At 42.0% G+C, this 18,983-nt stretch overlaps 2 protein-coding genes across 5 annotated transcripts in view; one reads left to right on the plus strand and one right to left on the minus strand.

Annotated features, from left to right (window-relative positions):
- Positions 1 to 4,873, plus strand: part of PODXL (podocalyxin like) — a 50,222-nt gene extending 45,349 nt beyond the window's left edge. Inside the window, exon 8 of the mRNA XM_047762916.1 lies at positions 299 to 4,873. Coding sequence (XP_047618872.1) covers positions 299 to 496 — 198 coding nt within the window. The 3' untranslated portion in view covers positions 497 to 4,873. The remainder of the gene's footprint in view (positions 1 to 298) is intronic.
- Positions 4,874 to 16,020: 11,147 nt separating this feature from the next.
- The window catches only part of MKLN1 (muskelin 1), a 165,711-nt gene continuing 162,748 nt past the window's right edge, over positions 16,021 to 18,983 (minus strand). For all 4 annotated transcript variants that reach the window (XM_047763694.1, XM_047763693.1, XM_047763695.1 and 1 more), the window contains one exon: positions 16,021 to 16,377. In XM_047763694.1, coding sequence (XP_047619650.1) covers positions 16,321 to 16,377 — 57 coding nt within the window. In that variant the 3' untranslated portion in view covers positions 16,021 to 16,320. The remainder of the gene's footprint in view (positions 16,378 to 18,983) is intronic.

Consider the following 18,983-nt stretch of genomic DNA (forward strand, 5'->3'; position numbering starts at 1 on the left):
GAATGGAGGGATGGGATTGGAGGACGCTGGAGAAAAGCCCATCTCCATGGACTTGATGGATTTGCCACCAGGGCAAAGGGAGGTGAGCTGGGAATTTGAGGATGCTGGGCAAGTTCTTAGCTCAAATAGCCCCAAGGCAGGCCAGTAGTCAGGATGGCCTCCAGGAGCACCTGTTGCTCACATTAGTCAAATGGAGGTTCCTAAATTCGGGGGGTACAGGTGTAAGGTGGAGGCAATAGTCAGGCTACCAGCCCTCAAGGGTGACTCTCTTTTTCTTGGGTCATCTCCTTCGCCCCAGCAACGGCTAACAGAAGAGCTACAGACAGTGGAGAACGGTTACCATGACAACCCAACACTGGAAGTGATGGAGACCTCATCAGAGATGCAGGAGAAGAAGGTGGCCAACCTCAATGGGGAGCTGGGGGACAGCTGGATCGTCCCTCTGGACAACCTGACCAAGGATGACCTGGAGGAGGAGGAAGACACACACCTCTAATCAGGTCTGCCGGCGGCCTCCGCCAGCGCACAGGGCTCCAGCCGAACCACCTCAAGTGCCGTTTGGACAAGGGAGGAAAATCCTTCCCCTTGGAGGGAAAGACTGGGGAGGGAGGGCGGGCGGACTCGCAGGCCTTCCCATCCCCATAGGCCTTAATTTTTCCCTTTTCAAGCTGAACAATTCACCTTCTGTGTAGAACCTTCTTGTAAAATAACCCACTAGTGCCTGAGTTCAGTGCCGCTGGGAGGTCAGGCAAGAGCCGTATGAGGGACTTTGGAGACCCCCTGGTAGAATTCCTTCATTTCACAGACAGGCGACCGAGGCCCAAAGAGGGTAAAGTCGAGGTCACCCAGCCCCTGGGTGACAGTGTCAGGATGAGAACAGAGCTTCCTCCCTTCAGCCTGGTGCCCGTTCCCAGCACACTGCGCTGCTGTGGTGACCCAACGCCCACCCTCCAGAGCTGATGGGCTGGAGGGGAGAGCAGGGCAGGCTCGTCTCGGTGGCATCTGATTACTTCAAAGCCTAGGCCCCGTCGTCTGTCTCCTGTCAGCGCCCGCCAGTGTGTCCCGTCGTCTGTCTCCTGTCACCCACCGCCAGTGTGCCGTCCTCTTTGTTGTCCCCGCTCCCTTGACTCAGTTTTTATTCCCACGCCGTCCCAGGGCCCCTGGCAGTAACACAGGTCATTCGTGACCTTGCTGTCCTTGCTCTGGAGTCTCATTTCCTGGCATTTCTTCAGAGATTGGGACCAAATGCACACAGGACTCAGTGTGGACAAGTGTGCCCAGGCACCCACCTACAGGGGGACCCCTTCCTCCCAGGATGGGTCCCCTGGCCACCCCCCGAGGCACTCCTTGAGGCCGCCCCTTCCCACCGGGCACCAAAAGCAGCAGCAGCTACCGAAGGCAAGGTGTTCCTATTTTGTTGTCACTGCTTGGCCCCTGCGATGGGGTGGGGGCTCCAGCTCAGGCAGCCTCTGAGATCCAGCAGCTTAAGGACAGAGCTTCGTGGGGCCCCGGCAGCTGAGATGTATCTGAAATAGACAATCGATTGAAACAGCAGGAAGGACAGGCTTTACTTACTCTCTGTTTCTTTGGAAACTTAGGGGCTTGGCAAGCTGCTGAGAGTTTTGTTTTCTTTTTTCGTTGGTCTTTGAATCTGGCTCTCCACCTCCCAAGGCCAAAGCTCAAATCACTGGGACCCTTTCAGTTAGATTCCAGGCTTCTGTGCACAGGCAAGAAAGGCCTAGAACACCAGGTGCCCTTCAAGGTGCACGAGGGGCAGCCCCAGCCCGGCCTTCTGTTCCCGGCCACCTCTCTCTGTCCGGGAGCAGAGCTGGGCCTGGCTGGGTCCCCTTCTCTGTGTTCCTAGCAAGGCTGGCTGCCAGTGCTCCCGCAGGTTCTGGGGGCATCTCAGGGAAACGGAATGCCGACTGCTGCCCAGGGGAGGGGCTTGAGGAAGCGCAGTGGGCTGAGGACTGGGCAGAGGGAGGCTTCCTTGGGTTTTTTTGAGAAGAGGGTCCTGCATTGAATTCTGTTTTGCCCATGCTCTCTATTGTCCCTGGGGATAAAGTCCCTGCAGCCAACCAGGAAGATAGGCACAACTGCTTAGGAGAATGAAAGTGGTCCCTTCAGGGCAAAGAAGCTGGACCCCCTGTACGTAGAGGCAGGGCCAGGCTGCAGCAGTTCCGATAAAATAGGCTATCTGCTTTAAGATAGGTTCTTTTTTTCTTTTTTTTTGGCCACACCCTTGGCATGTGGAAGTTCCTGGGTCAGGGATCGAACCCGTGCCACAGCAGTGACAACACCAGATCCTTAACCCACTGAGCCACCTGGAAACTCCAGGTTATTTTTCTTAAAGGGGAGGATGTGAGCCTTCCTTGGTTGCTTGATCCCCTCTTCATAGCCTTTAGCCACTGGATACCCAGGGGAAGAGGAAGGCCAGAGGTTCAAGCAGGTCCCCCAGTGAGCTTCCCAAGAGCTAGAAAGATACTAAGCTATCCAGGATCCTCAAGTGTGTGTCCTGATTCTCTAGTATTTGGAGGTTGGCAGGCTGGAGATGAATACCAGTTTGGGGTAAAAGAGGAAATATTGTTTCAGTGGGAAAAGATCTATTTGGTTCTTTCTACCGGGGCGGGGGTGGGGGGAGGTTTCTATCATGGCCACTGGGAGAGGCCAGACTGGATTAGTACAGCAAGTATGTCTCCGCAAATCAAGCAAAGGCTGCAAGCGCCAGGTCTACGGAGACAGAGACGATGACTGCAAAGACTAGAGAGTAAAAATGATGCTTGGTCAGGAGGAATGACCGTGGCACTGTCCAGGGAGAACCCCGAAGAGCTTTGGGTGGTTCGAAGGTCTCTTCCTTTGGTGCATCTGGACTGTACTGCTCTAGCGTTTTGGCGCAACTTGCCTTGGCTCACTCTTGCTGCTAGACACCCGTGTCAAAGGCCATACCGCCGTGTAACTGTAAAGGGCATCTACTCCCACCGCCATTGCTGGCTTCTAATGCTATCTGGTAATTCAGATTCTGGGGCGGAGAGGAGAGAAGAAGAACGCCACCGGGAACTCAGCATGACTTGCAAACAAAGTTGTGCCAGAGAGAGATTATAAGCTTGATTTCAGTGGCAGACTTGTTTTCCTAAACTGCATAAAAGGCCAGAGACCATGAATCTGATGACCAGACAAAAATCTAGTGCAGCATGCTGTCGCGTGGGAGGGAAGAGAGGCAGCAATGCTTATGAAGGGGGTAGAGAAAATTCTTTGCATCATAAGACAGAATACGGGTTTAATCTAGTCTAGACACAAGATGATTCTTCCTCCTCTTGATAAGGAAAGTGAGCAGAAAGTATATTTAAACCACTTCTTGAGCTTTATCTTTTTGACCCTATAGTAGAGAAACTTGGAAAAACAGGTTCAAGCTGATACATATATACGTATTTTTTGATAATGTAAATACAACAGCCACATGTTAATCCACCCTGCACTGCTTTGAGTGAATATACTTTGTAAAAACCTTTGTTAGCTAAGCGAGATAGCTTTTTTCCCCCCTAAACAGGAATGCTAATGTCTATTTTACCAGAAGTAATAAGTCTGTTTTTCTTTAAGTGAAAAATGAAATATAAGACAGACTGATGACAAAGTCTTTGTCTTGTAGGTTGGGCATTTTTATTTTTAAATACGATCCTCACCCCCTCCCCAGTGAAGTCCCAGCATAGTACGGGAAGGTTGGCGTCAAAATGCTCTGCTTTGAACCCGGGCCCGGCTTTTTTTTTTTTTTTTTTTTTTTAAAAATGAAACAGATAAAGAGCCTGATGCCCAGAAAGATAAAGTGACTTGGCCAAAATCACATGTTTAGTGACAGAAACAGGATTAAAACCTGGGTTGGAAGACTGTCCAGTGCTGTGTGCCTCAGAATCAACAAATGAAGGACTGCTAATGAAGGGCAGGCACCAGAATGACACAAAGGACAGAATTCCCTTCCCAAACGTCCTGTAGCAAAGCCCGGGAGAGCATGAAGACAAAGTAGGAAGCTTAGTGATCTGCTGTACATCTTCTGAGCTGTTTAGGTCTAAGAACAATTCTTTTCTGCCAAGAAATAGTTTTGAATGAGCTTTCACATAAAGAGCTTCTACCAGTAGGACTAAGGATCAAAGGGAACCAGACCAGGGGGAGGGAGAGGGGGCGAGAGTAAAGGCGTGGTGTGTTTCAACCTTGTCATTAGCTGATTCACTCGGGTTTAGTGAAAACCCAACACTGAGTGAAAGGAGGGGATTACAGTTTGCTGTGGGTCTTTTTTTAACTTGGTGAATGTTAAACAGTTTGCCCGGCAGACAGGGGGAGCGTGTGTCTTAGTGGACAGGGGTCTAAAGTACACTGGAATTTACTGAGAAACTTGTTTGTAAAAACTATTCTTAATTATTGCCATTTTCTTATAAAAGTATATTTTGGGAAATTGTATACCGTCAATTAAAGTGCTTTCGTGTAAGCGGGTTCAAGCCCTAGTAGTTTGCTTGCTTGGCTTCCATTCTTCACTTGAGCACGAGTCTTATCACTGAAGCCCCTGAGGACATGGGACACCCAAGCAGCCACCTCTGCTCGTAGTCACGCCCACTTAACTACATGCAGGTCCAGAGAGTGAGAGAATAGGACCGAAGCTTCAGGGGGCCACCCTGAAGGGGATGGCAGGTCTCCCTGGCGATCCCAGCCGAAAGGGCCTCGATTTCCCTCATAGCACTGTTGTACCCCCTTCCTCCCCCCTCTACTTCTGCCGCAGATAAGAGAGTGACATGCCTGCCACCAGAGATGCCAGGGGGGCTGTGGAACCCTGACCAGGTCTGAAACCACTGGCAGAAGCAAGGCAAATAAAACTACAAAAAACAAAGGAGTCGAGTCTGGTCTGGTCTTGTTCTGCCCATAAAAGAATCTTTCAGAATTAGCCTCTGCCTGTCCCTAAGCTGGAGACGTCCAAGGTGATCCTGACCCTTTTCACCTCCTGGGTGGCGTCGTCTACCTATTTCTTCACTGCAAGAGGACACTTTTCTCATTCCCATCTTGCAGAAGGGAAACTGTGAGGTGAATCTGGCCCACATTCATAGTTGCTGTGCAACAATCTCTCCCATTTGCCTGACATAATTTACAAAACATTTTTACACATGTAGTCATCACTGAATTGTCACCACTCTGCCCACAGGGAAACTGGGTACAGAGACGAGGGATTCTGCAGTCACACAGCTATTTAAATGGTACCACTAGGCCTCGAAACTACATCTTTTCTCTCTCAGCCCTATATTTTCTCAATATCACAGCAATGCTTGGGTTCCAATAATGGTGAAGTGCGTTTCTAGAAAGCAACTACTGTAGTATGAGTTCCCTTTTATGTTGTAGTTCGGAAAGGCAGTTAACAGCCTTAAGGGCGGACCAGAGCCAGGTTCGGGGTACTTTGAGGTTAACTTCAAGAGTGTGCCAAGGACACAGAAAGACGTACAAGTACCAGGAACTCGGGCAGGCCTCTGGCCATGCTTGAGGCACACTGTTCTGAGAATGATTCATAGCTTATCATGACCACAAAGCTCGGAGACTCCGTGCTCTTCCTGAATAGGTCATTCACCCTGCTCCCTCCCTGCCAACCAAGAGGTGTTGTTTTGCCATGTCCCCTTGTCACTCATAACCCTTCCAAACCATGTATTTCTTTTGAACCCCAAGGGGGACCAGAGTAAATAATGAGTAGGACTGGCTACTGTAACGTAGTGATACAGAGATGGCTAGTATTTTTCAACAACCTTGACATTTCATAGATTAAAAAGTTAGTGGGATCCTAGCAAATAGACTCCTAGCTGCCAACATTTAAAAGGTGGAGAAAGGAGTTGAGACTTTCCAGTGCTACGCAGAAGTCACGTGTGGATCTAGAAGTAAGCCCAGGGTTCCTGACCCCTGCCCTGGGCTACCCATCCTCACAGCCCATGTTCAGAGGGCAGGTGCCGCAGACATTACCAAGTGTCCCATCTCCCCTCTTGGGTTTTGTCAACCATCAAAACTTACCAGCACAGCAGTGGACAGGCCACTTGTATAGCTTTTCTTTCTTCCTTATAACTAGAAGGGGTCTGGAAAGGATAGAACTCACCGCCTTTGCTCTTCCCGGGTGAGAGCCCGGTGGGAGGAAGTCTCCGGTAGGTTTCCATACTCGACGTGGGAGTCGTTGGCATCTCAACTGTGTTAAACACAAAGCCCTCTTTGCTTATTCGCTACCATCCCACCAGATGACAAATACGTCAAGGGAGAGGAAGTGGTGACCCATATTTCCATCCTCCGGAGGATTAACCCAGGAAAGGCCAATTCCTCACCTTATCACTGCATATCATGTTTTCCTGTTTTGAAAACAAAAGAAATGTTACTTATGAGCCATGCTTAAAGCACACTCTAGAAATTAAAGCTATGCAGTGAGATGGATTATTTGATTTATAAAGAGAAAGCATTGATTTTTAGAGTCTTATTTTTGTTTTTTAAGAGTTCAGCCCTTAAAATCTTTCCCCTTCTTCTGAAACAGGGATCCAGAATTTTCCCAATCTTTCCCAATTTCTCAACACCTCCAAGGTCTGTTTACTATCTTTTCCAGTTTTCTATTTCAGTTCAGGCTTTTCTTCTAGTTCCTACCTGTACAAATATGTCCCCCTTAAAGAAAACCCGGGAAACACACGTCCAAATTTACCGTACAGATAAAATACCTGCTGGTCACTGACAGCACATTTTTAAAAAACCCACCATTTGAGGAAATAACTTACCAGCATTCTTTAAAAATGGAAATTTCTCTGAGACGCTTTGAAAGAGCCACCAGAACGTCTTTGTTTTAGAACTGCCTCAATGAAAGCAAGGCTTTTCTACAGCATATATTTTTTTCTGTCTTTGGAAGTCTGAATAGAACTCACCTGTTTTGGGGAAAAATATTGACAATCGCAAAGTATACAAACATTTAAAAAGTTGACTTCGAAAGCAGTTTTTTCAAACACAAGGCACATCTTTTAGCGTCCATATATAACTTTTTATTAAGAAAATGAACAAAATACATTCTTTCTCCATATATACATTACATACAACATAATTCTACAACTGCAATTGTTCAGCAGATCACTCATTTTATTCACAAAGCAGTGTTAACACATTCACCAAAACTGGGATCAGAACATTATTTGTACTAAGAAACAAAACAAAACGAAAACCTAAAAAGCCCATATGGATTGGTTGAAAATAAGATTAAAGCAAGGAGGATCATGAGAGGGGTGGAGAAGACTGCAAAACACACGCAACACAGCCCAACAATGACTTGGAACAAGAATGATGTGAGAAGACACCTGATGTCTCAAAACACTCCTGTTTAAAACCTCCGACTAGCTCATGCCCGGTGTTCCGGACTTCCCGCCCTCGCGATTTCCACTTCTGGTTTAGGTACGGGATGCAGGTTGCTACTGAGGGGAAAGGAAGGAATAGAACCTGAAAGGCTTCCTTCATACGTTAAGAAAAGGGCTAATGAAATACAAACATCCTAAATCTTAGCTGGTAAACAGAGGAATGCGTTTTTTTGGGGAGAGACGTTTGCTAAGCACGGTAAGGGAGCTCTGGTTTTCAAGGATTCCTTATTTATATACTTGACGTTAAATTTGTGTTTTGCTTTGCGTACACTTGGCCTTTCAAAAGTACTTCATCCTTTCTGGGTGTGAGTTTCATCATATTAAAAAGTCCATCTAAACAGAAAGCTCTTCAGGGGTGGGACTATGCTCCAAACTTCTATAATGGTGCAAAAAGGGCTGAAAAACTCAAATTAATCTTTGAGGTAAAACATCCAATGACCTGAACAAGGCAGCTTTGGGGTAATACATCTATAATTTAGGCTTGAAAGATATATATCAACAGAATTGCTTTCGGACTGTCTAGAAAAGGGCAACGCTTTCTTTAAAGGAATATAGCAAGGGCTGAGACTCCACGCGTGCGGTAAAAGACGAGGAGGAAGGGCTCTGTCAAGATTTTTGTTTCGTTTTACTTCTTCCGGCCTTCACCATGTTGGGTAACAGAAGAAAGTCAGGAAAATAAAATGCCTAAGTCTCACCAGTTAAATAATAGTGGCTTGCTTTCTTTACCTCGGTAATAATTTCCTAAATTTCTATGATAAATATTTTTTCAATCGTAAAAAACAACATGTTGTTATCGAAAAGGCCCATAAAAGATGTTCGACACTCTACAACTTTCACTGTAATACCCTATTTCCAGTCTAGGAGCTGTTGGAACAGAAAAGGAGCTCTCAATAGCATTAAAAAGCAGACCCAGAAAGACACGGTTCTATTGGCTATGGATGGAGCTTCATCTTCCCTCTCAACCTAATTTCCAGTCCAACTTTGGTTTTGAGGCTCTATCTCTATCTAAAGAGATCTGCATTTCTGGCCAATAAGTACTTCGAATTTGTTAAGAGTTGACTTAAAAAACAAAAACAAAAAACAAAAAAACTAACATCTTTCCCAAGCTGCATATAACACACACACTTCCATTGAAAAGACGGAAAATCTTTTTGTTGCCAGGATCAACACAAGAAAAGGAGACCCTAAACTTTCCTGTACTCTTCTGAGGCTGCAGATTCAGTTGTACAGATTTTGAAGTGGTGACAGGGAAGAAAAACCTATCTCCATCAAAGAATCTGCTCATAGAAACATGTCTCATTACTTTACAATTTCTAAACTGAGCTGAAGACAATATGTAAAGGAAAATTAATACTATGCTATTTTCATTCAATTGAAAAGACATTTTACATAAGTCAAAAAAGCAATCAGGCTTAAAGAATGACACAATCACAGCATCTCTTAGTCAAGCTAAATGTAACGCCTAAGAGAGTCCACTTTTATTTCACTAAAGGGTGGTTTACAATTGAGGGAGAAAACAATTTACAACTGGTCACTAGGTCGTTTTTCTCTTGTTTTTGAAAGAAAAATATATCTCAAAGAGGAAATATATATATGACTTTCAAAAACATGTATCTTCCCCATAGACGACCCGCATTTAAACATTTGGACTTTAATACCCTACTAATGAATTTGGGGTTGGGTATACAATTACTTTAACATGTCTTATAACTTTGTATTCAGTGCTCTTGCAAGTGTAGTTAATATGTGTGTGTAAAATTAAGCCAAGCCTTTACAAAGATGCAAGTTCTCTAAGACTTCTAAAAGAGGCAATTCAGGAAATATAAAGCTACATACCTCTGCCCTCAGTTTTCCTTCTTTCATCTTAATAAGGTAAACACAGCAACTACAGGGCAACGCGCTAAAACAGTCACTTGCCAAAATCTGATGGCAGGGCCCTGATGGTATAAGGTCTTTTCCTTTGTTGCAAAATGAATTTATAAAGCTCTGCCAGTTGCAATGGAGTTGAACTTATTCTAGATACCTTCTCTAATTAATCATATTATAGATGTGGAGGAAACCTACAGAATAAGCCAAAATTATTACATACTTCTAAGGCCAAGCCCAGAACTCATGTATTTCCTGGCAAAGCAGAATAAACAGAGACCCTTTGGACTATGTATAATTATTTTAAAACATGGAAACTAAATTGATGTCAGTGCAATTCTGTATGGGTTAGAAGTTGAACATGAAATTACAATTTTCTTCCTATTTTAAAGGGCTGGAAAATGAACACCAACCAAATGACTACTAGTGAAACTATAACAAAGGCTTTCTTGAGATTTGTTGACAAAGGAGTGAAATTAAGCTCAAAATTGGTTACTTGAGTAGCTCCTTAATCATGCACACAAGCCTGTTCAGTGTATTAGCGTTTTTCCTCCCTGCCAATTAATTTGGCACTCGTTAAGCACTGAATGATACTGAAGAATGATGATCTCCTCAGGCTGGTATTCATGTGGCAGACAGCTCAGATATCCGAACTAACTGCTGTGAATGCTAGCATCCCAGATGGTACCGAGCAGTGTTGCAAAAGAAGTTAAAACTTTTTGAAAAAGCAAGTCTCCTGGGCGCCCCCAAAACTGCATGTTAAAATGTTTTACTGCTGATTTTCCCTCTGGATCCTTATCAAGGAACTCAGCTGTACGTAAAAATCTGCTCACCTGGAGTTCCTGTCGTGGCACAGTGGAGATGAATCCGACTAGGAACCATGGGGTTGCAGGTTTGATCCCTGGACTCGCTCAGTGGGTTAAGGATCTGGCATTGCTGTGGTGTAGGCTGGCAGCTACAGCTCTGATCCAGCCCTTAGCCTGGAAATCTCTATATGCTGCAGGTGCAGGCCTAAAAAGACAAAAGACAAAAAAAGAAAAAAAAGAAACTGCTCACCTAGTTTAAGATCTAGAGCCTATTACCCTGGGTTTTCTGTTTTAAGATCGCTATCAAGTATTTGGGAGATGGTAAGAAAAGCGATTAACCAAGAAATGCTGCTTTCCAAAGACTATTCAGAATAACTGAACTTTGATCCCTTTTGATACTCTTCTTCTCAGCACTGCATTAAATTTAAGGTTATAAATGAAGAGCTTTCTTTTGTTTTAGATTTGTGGACCTTCAGATCCATGAGCAAAAAGCTCCTATTTTATTCTTCCTCTAACATACCCTCATTCTCTCTAGTTCTGTTCCTGAAGTTCACTATCTCCAAGTAAAAATGCCACAGATAGGCAAAACAGGACATTGTGCACAAGTTCATGGAGACTGTTTGTCCAGCAAATAAAAAGACAAATTAGTTCACAATTACAAGTGATAGAAGTGGCCTACTTCTCTGCTAAACACCACCCACTTTTTTTGTTGCTGACCTCACAGCCCTTAGATAACAGCCATATGACGTTCTATTTTCAATACAGTTAAGATAGTGTTTGAGGACATGATAGCATAGATTTGGAAATCTTATTTCAAATAATAACTGTTGTGGAAGATGAACTAGAGCTACCCTTTGGTGTTCAAGTTCTTAAGTTCTGAATTGGGATCCAGTTCAAGATCTGTAACTGCAGAGTGTTACCTGACAGAAAAAGACAGACAGTGACGTGCTTTTCCACAAAGATATCTCTGCACCACTAGAAAACCTAGTTTACTGTAAACTCCTTGGGTTAAGGGCTATAGAATTTATTGTCAGAGGATTTCATCACTGGCTATGATTGGGAATAAGACTTTGTCATTCAGAATTCGAGCTAAACGCACATTCTCGAGGGGGAGAGACATTTATAAGATCACTAATTTTATTTAAGAAAAAATGAGTATCAAATTCATAGCAAGCAAAGCTATTCCTGATATTCAGTTATCTCAGAAATTAAAAGTGAATTCTTAACACAAATTCCAACTTTAGCAGAAAATCAATGCTACTCGGGGAGGTCGGAGTGGGGGAAAAGGCTAAAAATACAGAGAGGACAATAGGCAAATGGACATTCTGGTGAAGTGCTGAATTCTATGAGCTCTGCTATGAAACTTGCACCTTATCAACAGTTTTATGACTGTATGTCCTAGTGCCAGGGACAGCAGCCAACACTGGCTCCTTTCCTAAAGCTTCTACAGCTGTATTACTATTCCCTAAGTGAAAATGGTTCAAGTATTTTTTATAGCAGTGCCTGAACATTACAAATTCTATAATAATGTACGATTTTTAATCTCACTATTCTGTTGTTGTAAACAAGGATAAAAGAGCATGTTTGCCTCAGATTTTGACCTGTTTTCTGCAAGGAGTATAACACTTTGAAGCAATGCCACAGAAAATCTAGGAAGTTTAGTGCTAAAAAAGCAAAGAATAAAGCCAGATGAGCTAAGAAAAATAATGAAAACAATTGAAAGTATTTGGTGGGTAGGAAGAAATCAAGGTTTCAAGATTATGTATGAATAAAATCTCTTAAGATAGTTTTATTTTTTGGAAAAAAATGAGAAAGCATTTGGTGAAGAAATCAATAAACTGCAATCATGACTCTTCCTCGCTAAAACAAATGTTCTGATCTAGTTAGCTCCTAATTAATCATTTCAACAAACTTTAAAACTTCCACATCATTTCAGCATTCATACAAATAACAGTGAGAGGCAGGCCACAGTCAAAAGTCACCAAAGAATAAGGTTATTTGACTATAAAAATTGTGAGTGAAAGAACCCAAAGACGTAATCTACAACTGTTGTCACACACAGACCCTCTATGATTGCTCCTCTAATAACCACAAACTTTTTCTGAGGGAGCCTACACTTTTCAGATCAAGGACTATCTTAAAAATTGAACACTTAGGGAATGTGCAGGCCAGAATGTCTGCAAAAGGAAGAAACTGCATATGAACACGTATTTTTTAAGAACAGTTAACAAATGATTTATTTTTAATAGCTAGATGATCTTGTTTCGAGTACGCAACCAACGTAATGATCCTCTACCACAGAAATCAATTCCAAATTTAATTCTCAACTGCCCTGCAGCATTCAACCAGCTAGAGTTAATATAACATTCACCCAGGAAATAATCAAATGACCCACAATTACCCAATGAATTTCACATGGTGTTAAGAATAATTATAGGGTGACTTCGTCACGTAATTAACCATGACACTGAAAATAATTCAGAAAATAAAATCAGATACATATTCCTTTCCAAGTGCTTTTTGATTCATCAGCCATCATTCTCAATCTCTCACCAAATGATGAAGTGCCTCAAACTAGTTTTTATTTGTAAATTAGATTTTAAAACATGAAACTATTAATGTATCTATAAATAGAACTTTTAAGGCAGATGAGAAGAGATCCACAAGACAGATAAGCTGGCAAACCATTTATATTCAGCAGACATATTTCACTGAAGAACGCAGTTTTACAATCTTAAATTACTGAGCTCTAAACCCAACCAGACTTCCCATGATAAATCAACTTTCTAATGTTTTCTATTAGTTTTGACTTATCAGACATGGGCAAGTCAGTTCTAATGAAAACCAGGTCAAAAAAGACCTTGTTAAAAGTTAATACTGTCAGCTTTAGCACGGAGTTAGGCACCCAAGTCTGAATTCCTTTGCTTCATAAGAAACGGATGTATTTGAATTAATCAAGCTGGCCACAGGAGGTCTCTGTTATTCTACAAAATGCAAATGCACTTTAGAAGTATCTTGCAAATCAGATAATTTCTCATGAGGTACAAGCACTGAAAATAATATGAGAGCTCTAGCTTATTTCTAGTTTACTTTTTTGGAGTAATATATTCCATTGGAGGAGTTCCCTTGTGGCTCAGGTTAAGGACCCAGTGTTGTCATTGCAGCAGCTTGGGTCCCTGCTGTGGTACAGGTTCAATCCCTGACCTGGCCACATGCTATGGCCAAAAAAAAAAAAAAAAAAAAAAAAAAAATTCCTCTAGGAAAAAGAGAAATGGGTATGGACTTGAAGCTAGGGATAATGAAATTGAGCAAATTGTACCGCCACTAGTTCATCTAAAACAAGGTGTTTGAGTCTGGGACTAACTAAGCTAGCATCGAAGAATTAAGCAGGAAAGCATAGATATTTGGCTACCTCAACAATGTATCTAAATACCAAATTAGATTATTTAATTTATACTGCTGGAATACTTGGAAACACAGGTAGCTCCACACTATATAAACAGGTTTCAGATCAGGGCTCTGATGTGAAATGTGAGCAATGTGTCAATCCTGGTCATGGATATAATGAAGCCCTACATTCTCCCGCAATCATTACCAGCAGCGCCCCATTCAAGCTCAACAGTACACATTCTGACTTATCTAGACAATAGCCTCCTAAGTACAGTCTGTGTTACTTAAGCAACACTAAATGGTTTGCTATGACTCAACTCCATTTAAACATGTTAGTGAAAAAAAATTCTATAACTGAAGAAAAGGGAAAAGCTTTTAAGTGAGAAAGATGAGACTAAAAACAAGCCTATTTAAAAACACAGCTAGGAGTTCCCGTCGTGGCGCAGTGGTTAACAAATCCGACTAGGGACCATGAGGTTGCGGGTTCGGTCCCTGCCCTTGCTCAGTGGGTTAACGATCCGGCATTGCCGTGAGCTGTGGTGGAGGTTGCAGATGCAGCTCAGATCCTGCATTGCTGTGCACCAGTGGCTACAGCTCCGATTCGACCCCTAGCCTGGGAACCTCCATATGCCACGGGAGCGGCCCAAGAAATAGCAAAAAGACAAAAACAAAAACACCCAAAAACAAAACAAAACAAACAAACAACAACAACAAAAAAAGAGCTAGTAGAGTCAGGGAAAAATAAAAGCAAAATCACTGAGTTCAAGAACTGAGTTCCCTGTAAATATAGAGTCTAAGGAACTAATGGAAAAAATGACCATAAGAATAAATGGTGGAGGGCAGCAGAATTTCATTTGGTTACTGTTTTTAAAGTGCCAGAATTCATAGTAAGCAAAACTAGAGCTTTTTAAATTCAGAAATTCTTAGCAAGTTCAACAGGCTACAATATTAGCAATATTAATGTTTTATGTCATTCAGGGAAATCCTTTATGAAGCTGTGTAAGTATGTAAGTAGATTCTATCTGCTCACCTGTAAAGTCAGTTGGTTATTCTGCAGCTACACAACTTAGTATTTACTGAATTATGTATTATATCTTTCATAAGTAAGGAACAAATCTAATTGTTTAATAAATCACTACTGATTGCTTTGGGATATGCTTGGAAAGCCAAGGAGCCCAAGATTCAAGCCTGGAACTAAGACAGGTATATTTTTGCCTACTCCCAAAGACTTTCATGAAACCATGTAATATCAACAGACTGAAGAGGGACCTCAAAGTCTCTTTCCTTCAAAAAACTAAAAGTCCCAATTCTTATACATGAGACTTCTCAAAAGTGCAAATCAATTTCTTCTCTCTTTGGTGAGGCCTAATCTTGCTACACAGATACATACTAAATTCTCTAAAGTCATTCATTAGGAAGAGCCACTGGACTGATGGCCACTTAATTATACTTAGTTTGCTTTAAGCAGGGTGGGTATCAGTTGTAGGCAGCACACTTTCTGAGCCAATAAGCACTGGCCAGGTAGAAGTTTCCTATATTGCATTCCACAGCATATCACGGAATGATATGTATCTCCACTCCTCATCAAAAAACCAAACTAAAACCAAAACAAATAAGCAAAAGGAAGAGTGGAAAAGCCCATCTGCCTCAGTTTGATAAAAAAATATTTGCACCATTATTTTTCTCCATTAAAAGAAGCCTGGGCTGTGTGCTTAATGAAATGCAAGTCAGCTGCATTCCCCTGGACAACTATGAACCATTATGCTTTAAAATATCAGTGTTTAGAAGTAGACATAGGGAAGCTAATGCGTATGGCAATAAACAAAAGTGTAGCTCTGGAAACTCACCCTCCCAAATGAAAATGCTACAAAGAGATAGCACAGGGAAGAAATCAAAGGCCTGGTCCGGCACGGCGCTACTGGGGGAAAAAGTCATTTTCACCCAAAATTGTTACAAAGGTATCAATGAACATATTAATCACTACTAGAATTCTCCTGCTGGTAATTTTGAGAATGGCTCTTAAGGGTTCTGAACTATATTCTCGCCTGTTTAAGGTTTCTGTGACTCAAAGCTTTGTAATATCCACTACAAAATATATCATCAGAGAAATACTATATACCAATCTCAGATAAGTGCCTGGATCAACCTCAGGTTTCACTTTTTAGTTCTAGGACAAGGAGCATAAATTTGAGCCCTCTGTTCCTCCTATTGTTTAATGTAATACAAGACTCTAGTCAACAAAGACACATATATCACTTAAACATACATCAACTGCCCCACAGAACTATATACTGTTAAGAATGAAGTAAAGAGGTAAACAAATGTTACATATCACTTACAAGCAGTTCTGTGATGCGAGGTAAAGTGAAATGGGAGGGAAGGAGAAAGAAAAAAGGCCGAACAACCCAACAACAAAATCCCAATTCTTGTAGCACTGAGTCTGTGAACAGTGCTTACTTGTCCCAATTATATAAAAATGAAATAAAAATCAGAAAAGGGTATATACTGCCTGATTATTTTTTTTTATACTCATGAATTCTTAAAAGTAAGAAAAAATATATGTATTTAAATGGAAAGTATATCAATTTCACTTTATTAGTCTAATTTAGGAATGGGATGAGGACTATAGGGTTGAGGTTAGGTATGACAGAACAGGGTTAAAACTTGTGACAGCAAAGATCCCTTCAAAATTCTGGTGCAGTCCTCGGTCACTGCAGCCTAACCGTCAGTCAACAGAGTTGAAATCCAAAATACTGAAAGCAGACTCCTGTGCTCCATTTCTATCCAGGGATTCTTCAGTCACAGTGTGATGAGGTCCACCAGGTTGCCTTTAGGAGGAGTCATGCTGTCAGGAAAGAAATTTACTAAGGTGTCAAAGAGCTGAGTTCTTTGAGCATAGGTGTGATCCACATCCGAAAAGCCTGGTGAAGAAGAAATACAAAGAAACTCACCCACTGTAGTTAAAACTCAACATGTAACAGAAAAACAGCAACATATAATGGAAAAACAAAAACCAAATCAGGCTTTGAAATCAGACAGACATGAGTCCTGATTCTAGCTCTACTACCCAGCAGTGGTATGGTCTTGGGTAAGGTAATCAGACTTTCCACAACTGTTTCCTTAGCTATAAACCTGTGACAATCCTGCTTATGTCATAAATTTATTGTGCAGATTAAATGTAATTATGTGAACGCCATCCAGAATGACCAGTACTTTAGAAACTAATACTGAATTATCTTCTTTTCCTCTTCTAGTCCACTGAGGAATTTTCATTCCTCTTTTCTGACTTTTTAATGCTTATTTTCCTCTTCTAGTCCACTGAGGAATTTTCATTCCTCTTTTCTGACTTTTTAATGCTTTGACCACTGAAATTTGTTTTTGTCACACAGGTGGCATGTGAAAGTTCCTGGACCAAGGGTCAAACCCGTGCGTGCCACAGCAGTGACCCGTGCCACTGCAGCGACAATACCAGATCCTTAACCCATTGCACCACAGGGAAATCCTAAACTTTTTTTTTTTTTTTTGTCTTTTTGTCCTTTTTAGGGCTGCACCCGCAGCATATGGAGGTTCCCAGGCTAGGGGTCTAAACAGAGCGGTGGCTGCCGGCCTACGCCAGAGCCACAGCAACGGCAGATCCACGCCACATCTGCGACCTACACCACAGCTCATGGCAACACCAGATCCTTAACCCACTGAGTGAGGCCAGGGATCGAACCTGCAACCTTATGGTTCCTAGTTGGATTCGTTTCTGCTGCGCCATGAAGGGAACTCCCCTAAACATTTTTTAATGATAAAAACCTAATAAAAATGAAAGGTGTCTTTGGAAAGTGGTCTAAGCAGTTCCTGTTGTGGCTCAGTGGGCTAAGGACCCAACATAGTGAGGATGTAGGTTGGATCCCTGGCCTTGCTCAGTGGATTAAAGATCTGGTGTTGCCATGGCTGTGGTGTAGGCCTTAGCTGCCGCTCTGATTCGACCTCTAGCCCTGGAACTTCCATATGCTCTGCAGGTGTAAAAAGATTAAAAAAAAAAAAAAAAAAAAGAAAATCATGAAGCCTCTGAGAGCCGAAAGTAGTCTCAGAGAACTGAATGAAAATACAGAGTTAAGAAATACATTTATATTCACTGCAGGACTATTCACAGTAGCCAAGACATGGAAACAAACTAAATGTCCATTCACAGATGAATGGATTAAGAAGATGTGGTATGTATACACAATCGAATACTTACTCAGCCTTAAGAAAGAACAAAATAATGACACTTGCAGCAACATGGATGGAGCTAGAGGCTCTCACACTAAGTGAATTAAGTCAGAAAGAGAAAGAAAAACACCATATGATATCACTTATATCTGGAATCTAATATATGGCACAAATAAACCTTTCCACAGAAAAGAAACTCACGGACTTGGAGAACAGATTTGCAGTTGCCAAGGGGGAGAAGGAAGGGGGGTGGAATGGACTGGGAGTCTGGGGTTAATAGATGCAAACTATTGCATTTGGGATGGATAAGCAATGAGATCCTGCTGTATAGCACTGGGAACTATATCTAGTCACTTGTGATGGAGCATGATGGAGGATAATGTGAGAAAAGGAATATATATGTGTGTGTGTGACTGGGTCACTTTGCTGTACAGTAGAAACTTGACAGAACACTGTAAAACAGCTATAATGGAAAAAATAAAGATCATTAAAAAATGCATTTAGGAGTTCCTGTCGTGGTGCAGCAGAAACAAATCCGACTAGGAACCATGAGGTTGCGGGTTTGATCCCTGTCCTCGCTCAGTGGCTTAAGGATCTGGTGTTGCCGTGAGCTGTGGTATAGGTTGCAGATGCGGCTGGGATCCTGTGTTGCTGTGCCTGTGGCATAGGCCTGCATCTACAGCTCCGATTTGACCCCTAGCCTGGGAATCTCCATGTGCCACGGATGCAGCCCTAAAAAGACAAAAGACAAAAGACAAAAAAAAAATCACAATACACAGAATTGTACCTGGCACATAGTAAATACCATTTATGGTACTAGGCACCAGACTCTATGTTAGGCACACATTTTGTGAAAAATAGAGAGCAATGAAGTCCTTTTATCCAAATGAATATTCTATTCTTAAAAGGTGAAGACTGTTTAACTGCAGGATTTTTTTTCTCCCTTTAACCTCTAGTAATATTTAATTTTCAAGTTCACTCCAGCCAAGGAAATATTCACTGAGATGCCTCTTTCCTTTAGTCAGTTGGTGTATTGCTCCCAGCTACTTCAAATTTCTTACAAAAGACCAAAAAAAAAAAAAAAATCTTACACACATACGAAAATGAAAAAAATACTCTTGATTTTCCCCATTCCTAAGACGACTAACAGAGGCCTGAGAGCCCTGCTGAGTACTATCGGAAACAGAAATAGTGTCAAAGTTATATATGCCATGATACTCAGTGAAGACTATTTAAAATTGGACCAAATTTTGTTCAACTCAGAAGACAGTTTTAGATGCCATTCATCTTTTAATCTCGTAAAGAATTTGAACAAAGCAGAAAGAAC

This window comes from Phacochoerus africanus, chromosome 16 (genome assembly GCF_016906955.1).
Source record: "Phacochoerus africanus isolate WHEZ1 chromosome 16, ROS_Pafr_v1, whole genome shotgun sequence".
NCBI classification, from domain to species: domain Eukaryota; kingdom Metazoa; phylum Chordata; class Mammalia; order Artiodactyla; family Suidae; genus Phacochoerus; species Phacochoerus africanus.